The sequence below is a fragment of the Saimiri boliviensis genome, chromosome 2 (assembly GCF_048565385.1).
Source record: "Saimiri boliviensis isolate mSaiBol1 chromosome 2, mSaiBol1.pri, whole genome shotgun sequence".
NCBI classification, from domain to species: domain Eukaryota; kingdom Metazoa; phylum Chordata; class Mammalia; order Primates; family Cebidae; genus Saimiri; species Saimiri boliviensis.
In genome coordinates this window covers 40160610-40173514 of record NC_133450.1, presented here as the reverse complement: position 1 = coordinate 40173514, position 12905 = coordinate 40160610, and the positions used below count along the sequence as shown (strand labels likewise).

The window sequence follows — 12905 nt, the reverse complement described above, 5'->3', positions numbered from 1 at the left end:
AGTCCATGCTGTCTGGCAGAAGAGAAGCGAAAGGGCCAGGCGCGGTGGCTCAAGACTGTAATCCCGGAACTTTGGGAGGCCGAGGTGGCGGATCATGAGGTCAAGAGATCGAGACCATCATGGCCAACATGGTGAAACCTCATCTCTGCTAAAAAGACAAAAATAAGCTGGGCATGGTGGCACGCACCTGTAGTCCCAGCTACTCGGGAGGCTGAGGCAGGAAAATCACTTGAACCCCAGAGGCGGAGGTAGCGGTGAGATGGCCGCTGCACTCCAGCCTGGCGACAGAGTGAGACTGTCTCAAAAAAAAAAAAAAAAAAAAAAGAAAAGAAAAGAAAAGAAAAAGAGAAGGGAAAGAAGGTCCTGTACTATTAGCACTCCCTTGGCTTTTTCTTCCTAGAGTGCAATCCCATTAATCTGAAAGCATTCCATGGGTTCCTCAACTCCCCATATCTTCATGGTTGGTATGATCCTATGTGATCATCAGAGCTTTAGTCTCATTCATCCTAGGGATGGTATCATCATTCTGGCAAAATCCATGTCATCAAATGTCTCTTTGCCATCTGTGTTTCACTTCCTGCTTACTGAAACAAGAGGTACTTTGCTCTCACTCCTGGGGCTAAGTTCAATTTTTTCCACTATTCCTAGCAACATGGTCTTTTTATTCATGCGCTCACTCGTTCATTTATCCATTCTTTTTGAGTGCTATTCTATGCCAACTACTGTGCTAGTTACTTGGGGCACAGCATTGAACAAAACAGGTCCTTCCATCATGAACCTTCTGCTCTAGTGACCCTGATATTGGGGGAAGGGGTTGTTAAAAGTAAAGAACAGCTTGTTGACTGAGACCGGGAGGAAATGAAAGCATCTACAGTTGCCAACAGTGTAACTGATGCATCTTAAGTAAGAGGTTTAAACATATTTTAATGGTTATATATGAGCATGATTGCTATTTTCAGTTTAATTAGAGGGAAGCCAATATGCCACCTCTTAACATATTGCACTACAGTCCATGAGAATGGGGCTATTTGTTTAAAAGTTAACATGATTCTTCAAAATACTAAAAATAGAATTACCATATGATCCAGCAATTCCGCTTCTGAGTATATATCCAAAAAAAAAACTGAAAGCAGGATCTTGACAAGATATTTGCACACCCATGTTCATTGCAGCATTACTCTCAATTGCCTAGAGAAGCAGCCCAAATGCCTGTGAACACGTGAAAGGATAAAGAGAATGTGGCATATGTGTACAAGGGAGTATTATTCAGCCTTATAAAAAGAAGGACCTTCTGTCACATGCTACAACATGGATGAACCTTGAGAATATTATGCTAAATGAATAAGCCAGTTATAAAAGGACAGATTCTATAGGATTCTACTTATGTGAAATATCTAGAGTCAAAATCATGGACACAAAAAGTAGAATGGTGGTTCCCTGGTGCTGGCAGAAAGGGGAAATAAGGAGTTGTTTAATGGGTACAGAGTTTCAGTATCGCAAGATGAAAAGTTCCAGAGATCTGTTATACAATAATGTGAATATAGTAAACATTACTTAGTTCTACACTTAAAAAATGGTGAAGTGAATTTTATATTACATGTATTTTACTACAATTTTATTTTATTTTTTGAGAGTCTCATTCTGTTGCCCAGGCTGGAGTGCAGTGGCGTGATCTTGGCTCACTGCAACCTCTGCCTCCTGTTCAAGTCATTCACCTGTCTCAGCCTCCCAAGTAGCTGGGATTACAGGCACATGCCACCACACCTGGGGCTAATTTTTGTATTTTTACTAGATAATGTTTCACCATGTTGGCCAGGCTGGTCTTGAACTCCCAGCCTCAAGTAATCTGCCCACGTCAGCCTCCCAAAGTGCTGGGATTATAGATATGAGCCACCGTGGGCAACCATACCCAGTCTACAATTAAAAATAAATTTTAAAAAATGTTTTAAGGCTGGCTGCGGTGGCTCACACCTGTAACCCCAGCACTTTGGGAGGCTGAGGCGGGTGGATCACAAGGTCAAGAGATCGAGACCATCCTGGCCAACATGGTGAAACCCCATCTCTACTAAAAATACAAAAATTAGCTGGGTGTGGTGGCATGCACCTGTAGTCCCAGCTACTTGGGAGGCTGAGGCAGGAGAACTGCTTGAACCTGGGAAGCAGAGGTTGCGGTGAGCCAAGATCTGGCCACTGCACTCCAGCCTAGTGCCTGGCGACAGAGCAAGACTCTGTCTCCAAAAAAAAAAAAAAAAATTTTTTTTAGGCTGGGTATGGTGGCTTACACCCATAACCCTGACACTTTGGGAGGCCAAGGCAGGTGGATCACCTGAGGTCGAGAGTTCAAGACCAGCCTGACCAACACAGAGAAACCCCATCTCTACTAAAAATACAAAATTAACCAGGCTTTATGGCACATGCCTATAATCCCAGCTACTTGGGAGGCTGAGGCAGGAGAATGGCTTGAACCCGGGAGGCGGCGGTTGTGGTGAGCCGAGATTACACCACTGCACTCCAGCCTGGGCAACAAGAGCAAAACTCCATCTCCATTTGTACAGCAAAAACAAATATAAAAACTATTCTTGCTATCCAGTCTGCTAATTAACTTCAAATCTGAAAGAATATGTTTTTGTAAGATTCAGTCACCCTGTAAGTATTCATTAGTATGTCAAGCATTGACTAACGGATACAGCAACAGACAGTGGACAAGATCATTGCCCTCAAGGGCCCAATCTTTTTAGCAAGTGAGACAGGTATTAAACAAGTAAGCAAAAGTATAGATTGTGATCACTGCTGGGAAGTGGAAATAATCAGGGTGGTGAGTGGAGAATGACTTCCAAGGCAGAGACTCCTTAGCTAACAAGGCAGTATCAGACCGGATGTGGTGGTTCACACCTGTAATCCTACCACTGTGGAGGCCGAGGTGGGAGGATCACCTGAGCCTAGGAGTTTGAGACCAGCCTGGACAACATAGAGCAGGTGTCCCCAAACTACAGCCCGTGGGCCGCATGCGGCCCCCTGAGGCCATTTATCCGGCCCCCCCACCGCACTTCAGGAAGGGGCACCTCTTTCACTGGTGGTCAGTGAGAGGAGCACAGTATGTGGCGGCCCTCCAACGGTCTGAGGGACAGTGAACTGGCCCCCTGTGTAAAAAGTTTGGGGACGCCTGGTATAGATTAATAAAAGTAATATCAGAGAAGAAAAAAGCAGATAGATTTTAAGTCAATAGAAATAGCAACAAATGGGCCCAGCGCCATGGCTCATGCCTGTAATCCCAGCAAAGAAAAATCATAGGCAAAGAAACAGACTCTCTTCCACTGGGTATTGTTGAGTGCGGGTGTGATCACTGGCACTTTTACAGTCATCTTATGAACTTGAAGGTAACTAGCTGACAAGCTGAAGATTTACAGAACAAAAACATGGAGAGCTGGGTTGGGTGGCAGTCATCTGCAGTCCCAGCTACTTGGAAGACTGAAGTGGGAGGAGCCTTTGGACCCAGGAGTTGAAGACCAGCCTGGGCAACACAGTAAGACCCATCTCCAAAAAAGGTAAGAATGGATTCTTGCTCACAATGAATTGTGGAAATGTCCCACTTCTGAATTTACATGAGGTAATTTTGTTGTTGTTGTTTTGATGCAGTCTCACTCTGTTGCCCAGGCTGGAGTGGAGTGCTGCAATCTCAGCTCACTGCAACCTCCACCTTTCGGGTTCAAGCAATTCTCCTGCCTCGGTCTCCTTAGTAGCTGGGATTACAGGTGCCTGCCACCACATCCAATTAATTTTTGCATTTTTAGTAGAGACAGGGTTTCACTACGTTGGCCAAGCTGGTCTCAAACTCCTGACTTCAGGTGATCCACCCACCTCTGCCTCCCAAAGTGCTGGGCTTACAGGCATGAGCCACCGTGCCTCGCTGGAATTTTTATTTTATTTTATTTTTTTGAGACAGAGTTTCGCTCTTGTTACCCAGGCTGGAGTGCAATGGTGCGATCTCGGCTCACCGCAACCTCCACCTCCTGGGTTCAAGCGATTCTCCTACCTCAGCCTCCCGAGTAGCTGGGACTACAGGCGCACACCACTATGCCCAGCTAATTTTTACATTTTTAGTAGAGACAAGGTTTCACCATGTTCACCACGATGGTCTCGATTTCTTGACCTTGTGATCTGCCCACCTCGAACTCTTAATTTGCACTATTCTTAGGCTATGTCACAGTTTTTACTACTACGATTTTGTAGAATGTCTCAGCATTAGGTAGGGATAATCATTTCTCTTGGGGGAGCGGAGTTTCACTCTTGTTGCCCAGGCCAGGGTGCAATGGCACGATCTCGGTGCACTGCAACCTCCACCTCCTGGGTTCAAGCAATTCTCCTGCCTCAGTCCCCCAAGTAGCTGGGATTATATGCATGCGCCACCATGCCCGGCTAATTTTTATATTTTTAATAGAAACAGTATTTCACCATGTTGGCCAGGCTGGTCTCTACCTCCTGACCTCAGGTGATCCACCCACCTGTAACTTCCAAAGTGCTGGGATTACAGGCGTGAGCCACCGCACCTGGCCTCATTTCTCTTTTCTAAGTTCATTTCTTTGTAGACCTTATTCTTCCATACAAATTTTAAAGTAAACTTGAGTTCATCAAAAAATCCAACTGGAATTTTGATTGGGATTAATGTAATCTGCTTTTTCACATTAAATTTAGAATGTTCACTTTTATAATATTGTCATCTCATTGGAAGCACAGAATGTTCCTTAGATCATTTTGTCTTCATTAGAGTTTTAAAGCTTTCTTCAAATAGACCTAGTGTATCCTTGGTTAATTCCTTGATGTTTTACATTTTCGTACCTATTGCGAAATTATATGCTTTGGATTTTCATTGGCTGATCTTATTTATACTGGCAACCTTGCCGAATCTCTTAGGAGTTAGAATTGTTTGTTGATTGTTGAATTTTTTAGGTAGATACCATTGGCAAAGGGGAGGTTTTGTTTTCTCTTCTCTTCCAATCCTTAGACACCGTAATTGTTTTTCTTAGTATTAACCAGGATCCATACCATGATGATAAGCCTCCTCAGTGAGTCGTGGACTCAAAAGGAATGCATTTAATCTAACATTTGTTCACTAAGTATAATGGTTACTGTAGGTTTGGGTTTTTGTTTTGAGACACAGTCTCACTCTGTCATCCTGGCTGGAGTGCAGCGGCAAAATCATGGCTCACTGGTGCGTCCCACCTGAGCTTCCCAAGTAACTGGGACTACAGGAACACGCCAACATGCCTAGCTAACTTTTTGTATATCTATTTTTAATTTTTTCTAGAGACAGGATTTTGCTCTGTTGCCTAGGCTGGTCTCAAACTCCTGGGCTGAAGCAGTCTGCCTGCCTTGGCCTTCTAAAGTGCTGGGATTACAGGTGTGAGCCAGCACACCTGGTTCCTACTATAGATTTTTATTACATAAACTTTCACCAGGTTAAAGTACTGTATTGCTAACTTGGCCAGGTGTGGTGGTGCACAACTGTAATCCCAGCTACTCAGGAGGCTGAGGCAGGAGAACTGCTTGAACCCACGAGGTAGAGGTTGCAGTCAGGTGAGATCACACCATCGAACTCCCGGGCAAGAGCAAAACCCTCTCTCTCTCTCTCTCTCTCTCACACACACACACACAAACACACACACGTATTCTATTGCTAACTTGTTTATTTTCATAAATAGTTCTGAAACTTTCCTGTTTCTCTGTATCAATTTATTTTGATTTTTTTTCCCTTTGTTCATTATTATCACAGATTTTCCTATTTTGAGTCATGCTGGTATTCCTCAGACAAAATCTACTTGGTCACTGAATTTTTTTTTTTTTTTTTTTTTTTTAAGACTGAGTCTTGTGACCTCAACTCACTGCAACCTCAGCCTCCCGGGTTCAAGTGATCCTCCTGCCTCAGTCTCCCGAGTAGCCGGGATTACAGGCAGCTGCCACCATGCCCAGCTAATTTTTCTATTTTCAGTAGAGATGGGGTTTCACCATGTTGGTCAGGCTGGTCTTGAACTCCTGACCTCGTGATCTGTTCACCTCGGCCTTCCAAAGTGCTGGGATTACCAGCAAGGGCCACCACGCCCGGCCTGGTCACTGAATATTTTTAACTGTGAATACATATTGATAAGCAAAATGGAACTATTTTCATTTTTATCTGGTTTGGGGATCAACATTACATCAGCCTTATAAGTTATTAAGATAGCTGCCCTGCGCCAAGCACAGTGGCTCATGCCTGTCATCTCAGCACTTTGGGGCCGAGGTGTGTGGATCACGAGGTCAGGAGTTCAAGACCAGCCTGGCCAAGATGGTGAAACCCCATCTCTATGAAAAATACAAAAATTTGCTGGGTGTGGTGGCGGGCATCTGTAATCCCAGCTACTGGGGGGGCCGAAGCAGGGAACTGCTTGAACCTGGGAAGCAAAAGTTGCAGTGAGTCGAGACCACGCCACTACACTCTAGCCTGAGCGACAGAGCAAGACTCTGTCTCAAAAAAAAAAAAAAAAAAAAAAGACAGCTGCCCTGGCTTTTGTTTCCTATTTGGTATCTTTTTTGATTTTGGCAACAGCTTTTACTGAGATAGAAATCACATACTACACAATTCATGTATTTGAAGTGTACAATTCAGTGATTGCTAGTATATTCAGTTGTGTAACTATCATCACAGTCACTTTTAGAACCTCCCCACAAAAGAAATCTCAAACTCTTTAGCTGTCACCCACCAATCATCCCATCCTTCCCTCTCCTCCCAGCCCAAGGTAACCTCTGACACAAGTTCTTTCTCTAGATTTTGATAATTTGGCCATTTTGTATAAATGTAATCGTTCAATATACGATTTTTTATGGCTATTTTTACTAAGCATGTTTTCAGGATTCATCCAAGTTGCAGCATGTATTAATATCAGTATTTGGGGGCCGGGGTTAGTGACTCATGCCTGTAATCCCAGCACTTTGGGAGGCCAAGGCGGGTGGATCACTTGAAGTTAGGAGTTTGAGACCAGCTTGGACAAGATGGTGAGATCCTGTCTCTAATAAAAATACAAAAACTTGCCAGCTGTGGTGGCACATGCCTGTAATACCAGCTACTTGGGAGTGTGAGGTAGGAGAATTGCTTGAACCTGGGAGGCAGAGGTTGTAGTGAGCTGAGACCATACCACTGCACTCCAGCCTGAGCAACAGTGAGATTCTGTCTCAAAAAAAAAAAATTCATTTTTATGGCTGAGTAATATTTCACTGAATGGATACACCACATTGCTCAACCATTCATTTACTGAGGAACACTTGGATTGTTTCCACCTTTTAGCTAGGATGAATGTTACTATGAAACATTCATGTACAAGTTTTGTGTGGATATGTTTTCTTCTGGGCATATACCTAGGAGTGGAATTGCTAGGTCAAATAGCAACTGTACAATTGCCTGAGGAACTTCTAGACTGTTTTGCAAAGCAGATCCATCATTTTATATTCCCACGAGCAATGTACAAAGGTTCCAATTTCTTCAAATCCTCAGAAGACACTAATTTTATTAATATTACAGCCATCTTAATGGGTGCAGTGTTTGGTTTGCATTTCTCTACTGATATAAGATATACAAATGACCGGTATGCACATGCAGAGATACTGAGTATCTCTGCATGTCTCTGCATGTGCATACCGGTCATTTGTATATCTTCTTTGGAGAAATATCTATTCAGATCCTTTGATCAATTTAAAAATTGGGTTGTCTTTTCAATTTTTTTTTTTAAGACAGGGTTTCACCATGTTGGCCAGGATGGTCTTGATCTCTTAACCTCGTAATCTGCCTGCCTCAGCCTCCCAAAGTGCTGGGATAAAAGGTGTAAGCCACCACGCCCAGCTTCAATATTGAGTTTTAACATTTATTCATATGTTCTGCATACAAGTTCCTTATTTAATATATGACTTGCCAACACTTTCTCTCATTCTATGGGTTAGTATTCTACAGGTTGGTGAAATTACTTTTGCACCAACCTGGTATATCTTTTTGAGGGTCTATTAAGTGGTGACTTAAATCCACTTCTACTATTTACACCATTCTCCTCATGGTCAAATGCACTGGGTAACCTATAAGTTCGTTTTTCTCCCTGGACATCTCCCTCCTGATATCCTCTGTCCTGCTCCACTCTGGACGGAATATCCTATAGTTGTGCTGCAAAGCTGTTATCTTGGTTCACTGATTTTTGCCATCTCTGCTCTTCCTTGATTTACTCTCTTAATTTCTGTGGAGTATATCCTTCAGCAGCCTTTGGAAAAAAATGGCATGGGGAGTAAAGTTTGAGATCTTGTATGCCCGTAATGTTTTTAATTCACATGTGGAGACAGCTTGCCTGGTCACAGAATTATTATTTCCTGGGTTTAGCCAATGAGTTTGGTTACAAATGGATAATTTGTTAGCTATATCAATTTGGTTCCTGAAGTTCAGAGAGCAACTAGGTAATGGTCATTTGACAACAGATGTCTCAAAAAATTTACTATCCATTTGCTGACTGAGTTTGGAGAGCATAAATTCAAATAGGAATCTGTCCTCAGAATTCTGAAGTCATTGATCCACCATCTTTTGTCATCCAGATTTGCTAACAGAAGTCTAACACAAATGTAAATTGGTTCCTAAGTGGTTTTTTCCCCGCAGACACTTGCAGGATTTTCCAATTACTCTGGAAGTTCTGAAACTTCACAGTGCTATGCCTTGATGTGCATCTTTTTCATTCATTACACTTCACACTCTGTTGTCCCTTTCCATCTAAAGACTAAAGTTCTGGAATAGCCACTGTATTAGTCCGTTTTCACACACTAAACAGAGCTGCCCAAGACTGGGTACTTTATAAAAGGAAAGAGGTTTAATTGACTCGGAGTTCAGCATGACTGGGGAGGCCTCAGGAATCTTACAATCATGGGGGAAGGCAAAGTGGGGAAGCAAAGCACCTTCTTTACAAGGCTTCAGGAGAGTGAAGAGGGCAGAGCCCTTTATAAAACCATCAGATCTTGTGAGAACTTGCCCACTATCACAGGAACAGCACAGGGGAAACCACCCCCATGTTCCAATCACCTCCCACCAGGTCTCTTCCTAGACACGTGGGGATTATGGGGATTACAGGGATTACAATTCAAGATGAGATTTGGGTGGGGACACAGACAAACCATATCAGCCATTTATGTTATTTCTAATAGCTCACTGCCCCCATTTCATTTATTCTTTTAACTTTTTTCACTTTCTAAAACTGTTAGTGTGGTTTTAGACCCCTATGTTTATCTTCTGTGGCTTTCATCTTTTCTCTCACTTTGTCTCTTTCCGTTCTACTTTCAGGAACATTTTCTCACTCAAATCTTCCAACACTGTGAATTACTTTTGAATTTTAAATATTTTTAATTTTAAAAAGCCCTATTGTTTTGATATTGTTTCACTTCCAATTGTTTTATGAATGTGATTTCTCCAGAAATCTTTCAACGTAGTTTCGCCATTTACTACATAGCACTGTCTTATATTTTAAAAATACTGAAAAACACGGTAAATTTTCATGTTTTTTTTTTTTTTTTTTTTTGAGACAGAGTTTCGCTCTTGTTACCCAGGCTGGAGTGCAATGGCGCGATCTCGGCTCACCGCAACCTCCGCCTCCTGGGCTCAGGCAATTCTCCTGCCTCAGCCTCCTGAGTAACTGGGATTACAGGCACGTGCCACCATGCCCAGCTAATTTTTTGTATCTTTAGTAGAGATGGGGTTTCACCATGTTGACCAGGATGGTCTCGATCTCTCGACCTCGTGATCCACCCGCCTCAGCCTCCCAAAGTGCTGGGATTACAGGCTTGAGCCACCGCGCCCGGCTATTTTCATGTTTTTAATGTTTATGTAGTACTCCATCAAAACATCAATGTGCTGAAGATTTTAAGCAGCATGAAGCATCATCCGATGTTTTTGTTTCCTCCCCCCTCACTTCCCCGCCCCAACCAGATCCGTTTTTGATGTTTAGCCTAGAAGGAGCAAGAAGGATGAATTGAAGCAGACTAGACATCGAGTTTGTAGTCCAGATGAGAAATAATGAACGTCTTTTCTAAGGTCAAAGCGGTGAGGTAAAGGCAAAAGGACAGCTGACAGATGTTAGGAGGTGAAGTGGCACAGGACGTGGTGAAAAACTGGTTAGGAGAAAAGGGAGGAGAGAAGTCCAGGTTATCCTCAGATTTAAGGTTTGGAAAACAGGAAGAATAGGAATTTCTCCAAGTCCTATTATAAATATTTTCATTTTTGTATTTCACTTTGAGTCTCGATTTAGCAAGATAATATCCTTTCAGTTAGCAAAACACCTGATTACTACTTACTAATATTAAAGATGCAAATATTTACTAAACATATTATTCTCATTTTAGATGCCTATCATTTTATTTCTAAAAAAATTTCATTATACTTACTCATTAAGATACTTACATTTAAATACTCCAATGTAATATATTAGGTTGCCGGGCGCGGTGGCTCAAGCCTGTAATCCCAGCACTTTGGGAGGCCGAGGCGGGTGGATCACGAGGTCGAGAGATCGAGACCATTCTGGTCAACATGGTGAAACCCCGTCTCTACTAAAAATACAAAAAATTAGCTGGGCATGGTGGCGCGTGCCTGTAATCCCAGCTACTCAGGAGGCTGAGGCAGGAGAATTGCCTGAGCCCAGGAGGCGGAGGTTGCGGTGAGCCGAGATTGCGCCATTGCACTCCAGCCTGGGTAACAAGAGCGAAACTCCGTCTCAAAAAAAAAAAAAAAAAAAAAAAAAAAAAAAATATATATATATATATATTAGGTAAACATATAGATGCTACTCAAATGAAAAATATAGTCTGATCTGGCTTTATACACAATAAAGACCACAGAAAACGTAAAAAACTGGGCTTAAAAAATGCAGCCAACCACCTGAAATTTTAACAGGTATCTCCTTCTAAAAAGTCCTTATGAGAGCTATTTCTTTAAACCCAACATTTACTACTTTAACAGATGAGTTTTTTAAATGAGAAATTTTACTTTCGACTCACTGATTTTATACTTAGAGGCTTTAAAATTTTCTAGAATATGTGAAGACCTGAATTAAACCATTCTCACCGTATTTTTCCAGGATTGCTTGCTAACTGGCTTGTTTTTACATAAAGCTTTAAACACGTCTACCATGGGTAGTAAACAAGAATGATTACTTGAAACTATAAAACCTACCAAACCAAGTGCCAATGGATTATCACTGCTTTTTCCTTCTCTTATAAGAATCATTACTATGAACTCGTACTCGCTGGTGCACAGAGGACGCTATTTTCAAGCTCCCTTTCCTTGTACAGGTCTTCTCTACAGCTCCAGGTTTCCAAAGTAACAACTGTGCATCTTCTCCTCCCGTCAACAAAGAATCATCTTGCACATTCCAACAGAGAGAACGGACTGTAGCGACATGCCCTCCCTGAAGGCTAGTCACATGGGTCAGTCCTGACGTGGTACAGTTCATCAAGTGAATCCTTCCTTTGTTTGTTCCTCCAATAACATGCAATGTATCTGTCTTTTCATGATACAGGCCACCAATCAAATAGTCCAAAGTATCTTCTTTCATGGTAACTACTTCTCTCACATCCTGAATGTTCAAACGTGTAAATGGCTCATCAGTATCCAGATGATTAAGATCCCACCAATAAAATCCTTCATCATGCGTCATGCAGTAAATCTGTTTATAACCTTTCCCAGACCAACCAATACAGCTTACTGATGAAACTGAGTTACAGGTTGTAACCAGTGCATCCTCTTCATTATCAACATTAATATCAAATACATTTACCAGGCCATCAGACGAACCTGAGACTACCATGTTGGAATTGCTGGGATGGAAACGTACTTGAGTGACATCATCACTATGTGTCTCTGAATATGCACCAAGTGGGTCTTTAGTTGTAGATAAATCCTGAGAATTCATCCTTGCATCCCAAAACACCAACAATGCATCATCATCAACTTTTTCTGTACCAGCACAAATAATATGATCATTACAATTAACATCAAAACTGATAAAAATATTGGAAGGGTAACCCTTGAAGAGCTGAACAGGTTTTTCTCTGGCTACTCGAGCATCCCAGCATTTTACAGTACCATCAGTACATGCTGAATATACATTGTCACAGGAATTTGCAAATTTGACTCCATTAAGAATTCCATGATGTCCACTAAATTCTCGTAGTACATTTAACCTTTCTTTATCATATATTCGGATTGATGCATTAGAACATAAAACAGCAACCAGGTTTTCCTTTCCTGCTTGCACAGTCTTCGATGTGTCTATACCAAGAAGGTAAGTGGGCTCTTTGGTTCCTGAGGAACATTTAACAAGGTGTAGATTAGCAAACTGTTCCTCAATCTTTTCCATATCAATAACAGCATCCAAGGGTAGTAAAATTCTGTAAAAAAAAAAAAAAATAGTAATTTAAAAATTAATGCTTAATAATGAAGATATATAAAAAATTTAACTTGAAGCTTCCCTAAAATTGCAATTAAATCAGGAACATCTCCCTGAGGGCCTGCATGAATCAAACAATAAAAATGTATTCTAATACTCTAATCATTTCCTTACTATGATGTAATCAAAACTCAGTTGTCTTCTAATTCAATCTTTTTTTTTTTTTTTTGAGACGGGAGTTTTTTGCTCTTGTTACCCAGGCTGGAGTGCAATGGCGCGATCTCGGCTCACTACAACCTCCGCCTCCTGGGTTCAGGCAATTCTCCTGCCTCAGCCTCCTGAGTAGCTGGGATTACAGGCACGTGCCACCATGCCCAGCTAATGTTTTGTATTTTTAGTAGAGACGGGGTTTCACCATGTTGACCAGGATGGTCTCGATCTCTTGACCTCATGATCTGCCCGCCTCGGCCTCCC

At 42.0% G+C, this 12905-nt stretch overlaps 1 protein-coding gene across 4 annotated transcripts in view; it reads right to left on the bottom strand.

The window, feature by feature from the left end:
• Positions 1 to 304: 304 nt before the first annotated feature.
• Positions 305 to 12905, bottom strand: part of WDR89 (WD repeat domain 89) — a 55253-nt gene continuing 42652 nt past the window's right edge. For 3 of the 4 annotated variants that reach the window (XM_074393149.1, XM_010335144.3, XM_074393147.1), the window contains one exon: positions 10812 to 12432. In XM_074393149.1, the coding sequence (XP_074249250.1) occupies positions 11238 to 12401 (1164 nt within the window). In that variant the 5' untranslated portion in view covers positions 12402 to 12432 and the 3' untranslated portion in view covers positions 10812 to 11237. Of the gene's footprint in view, positions 10159 to 10811; positions 12433 to 12905 lie in introns of those variants that run through there. The other variant, XM_074393148.1, reaches the window with a different exon arrangement.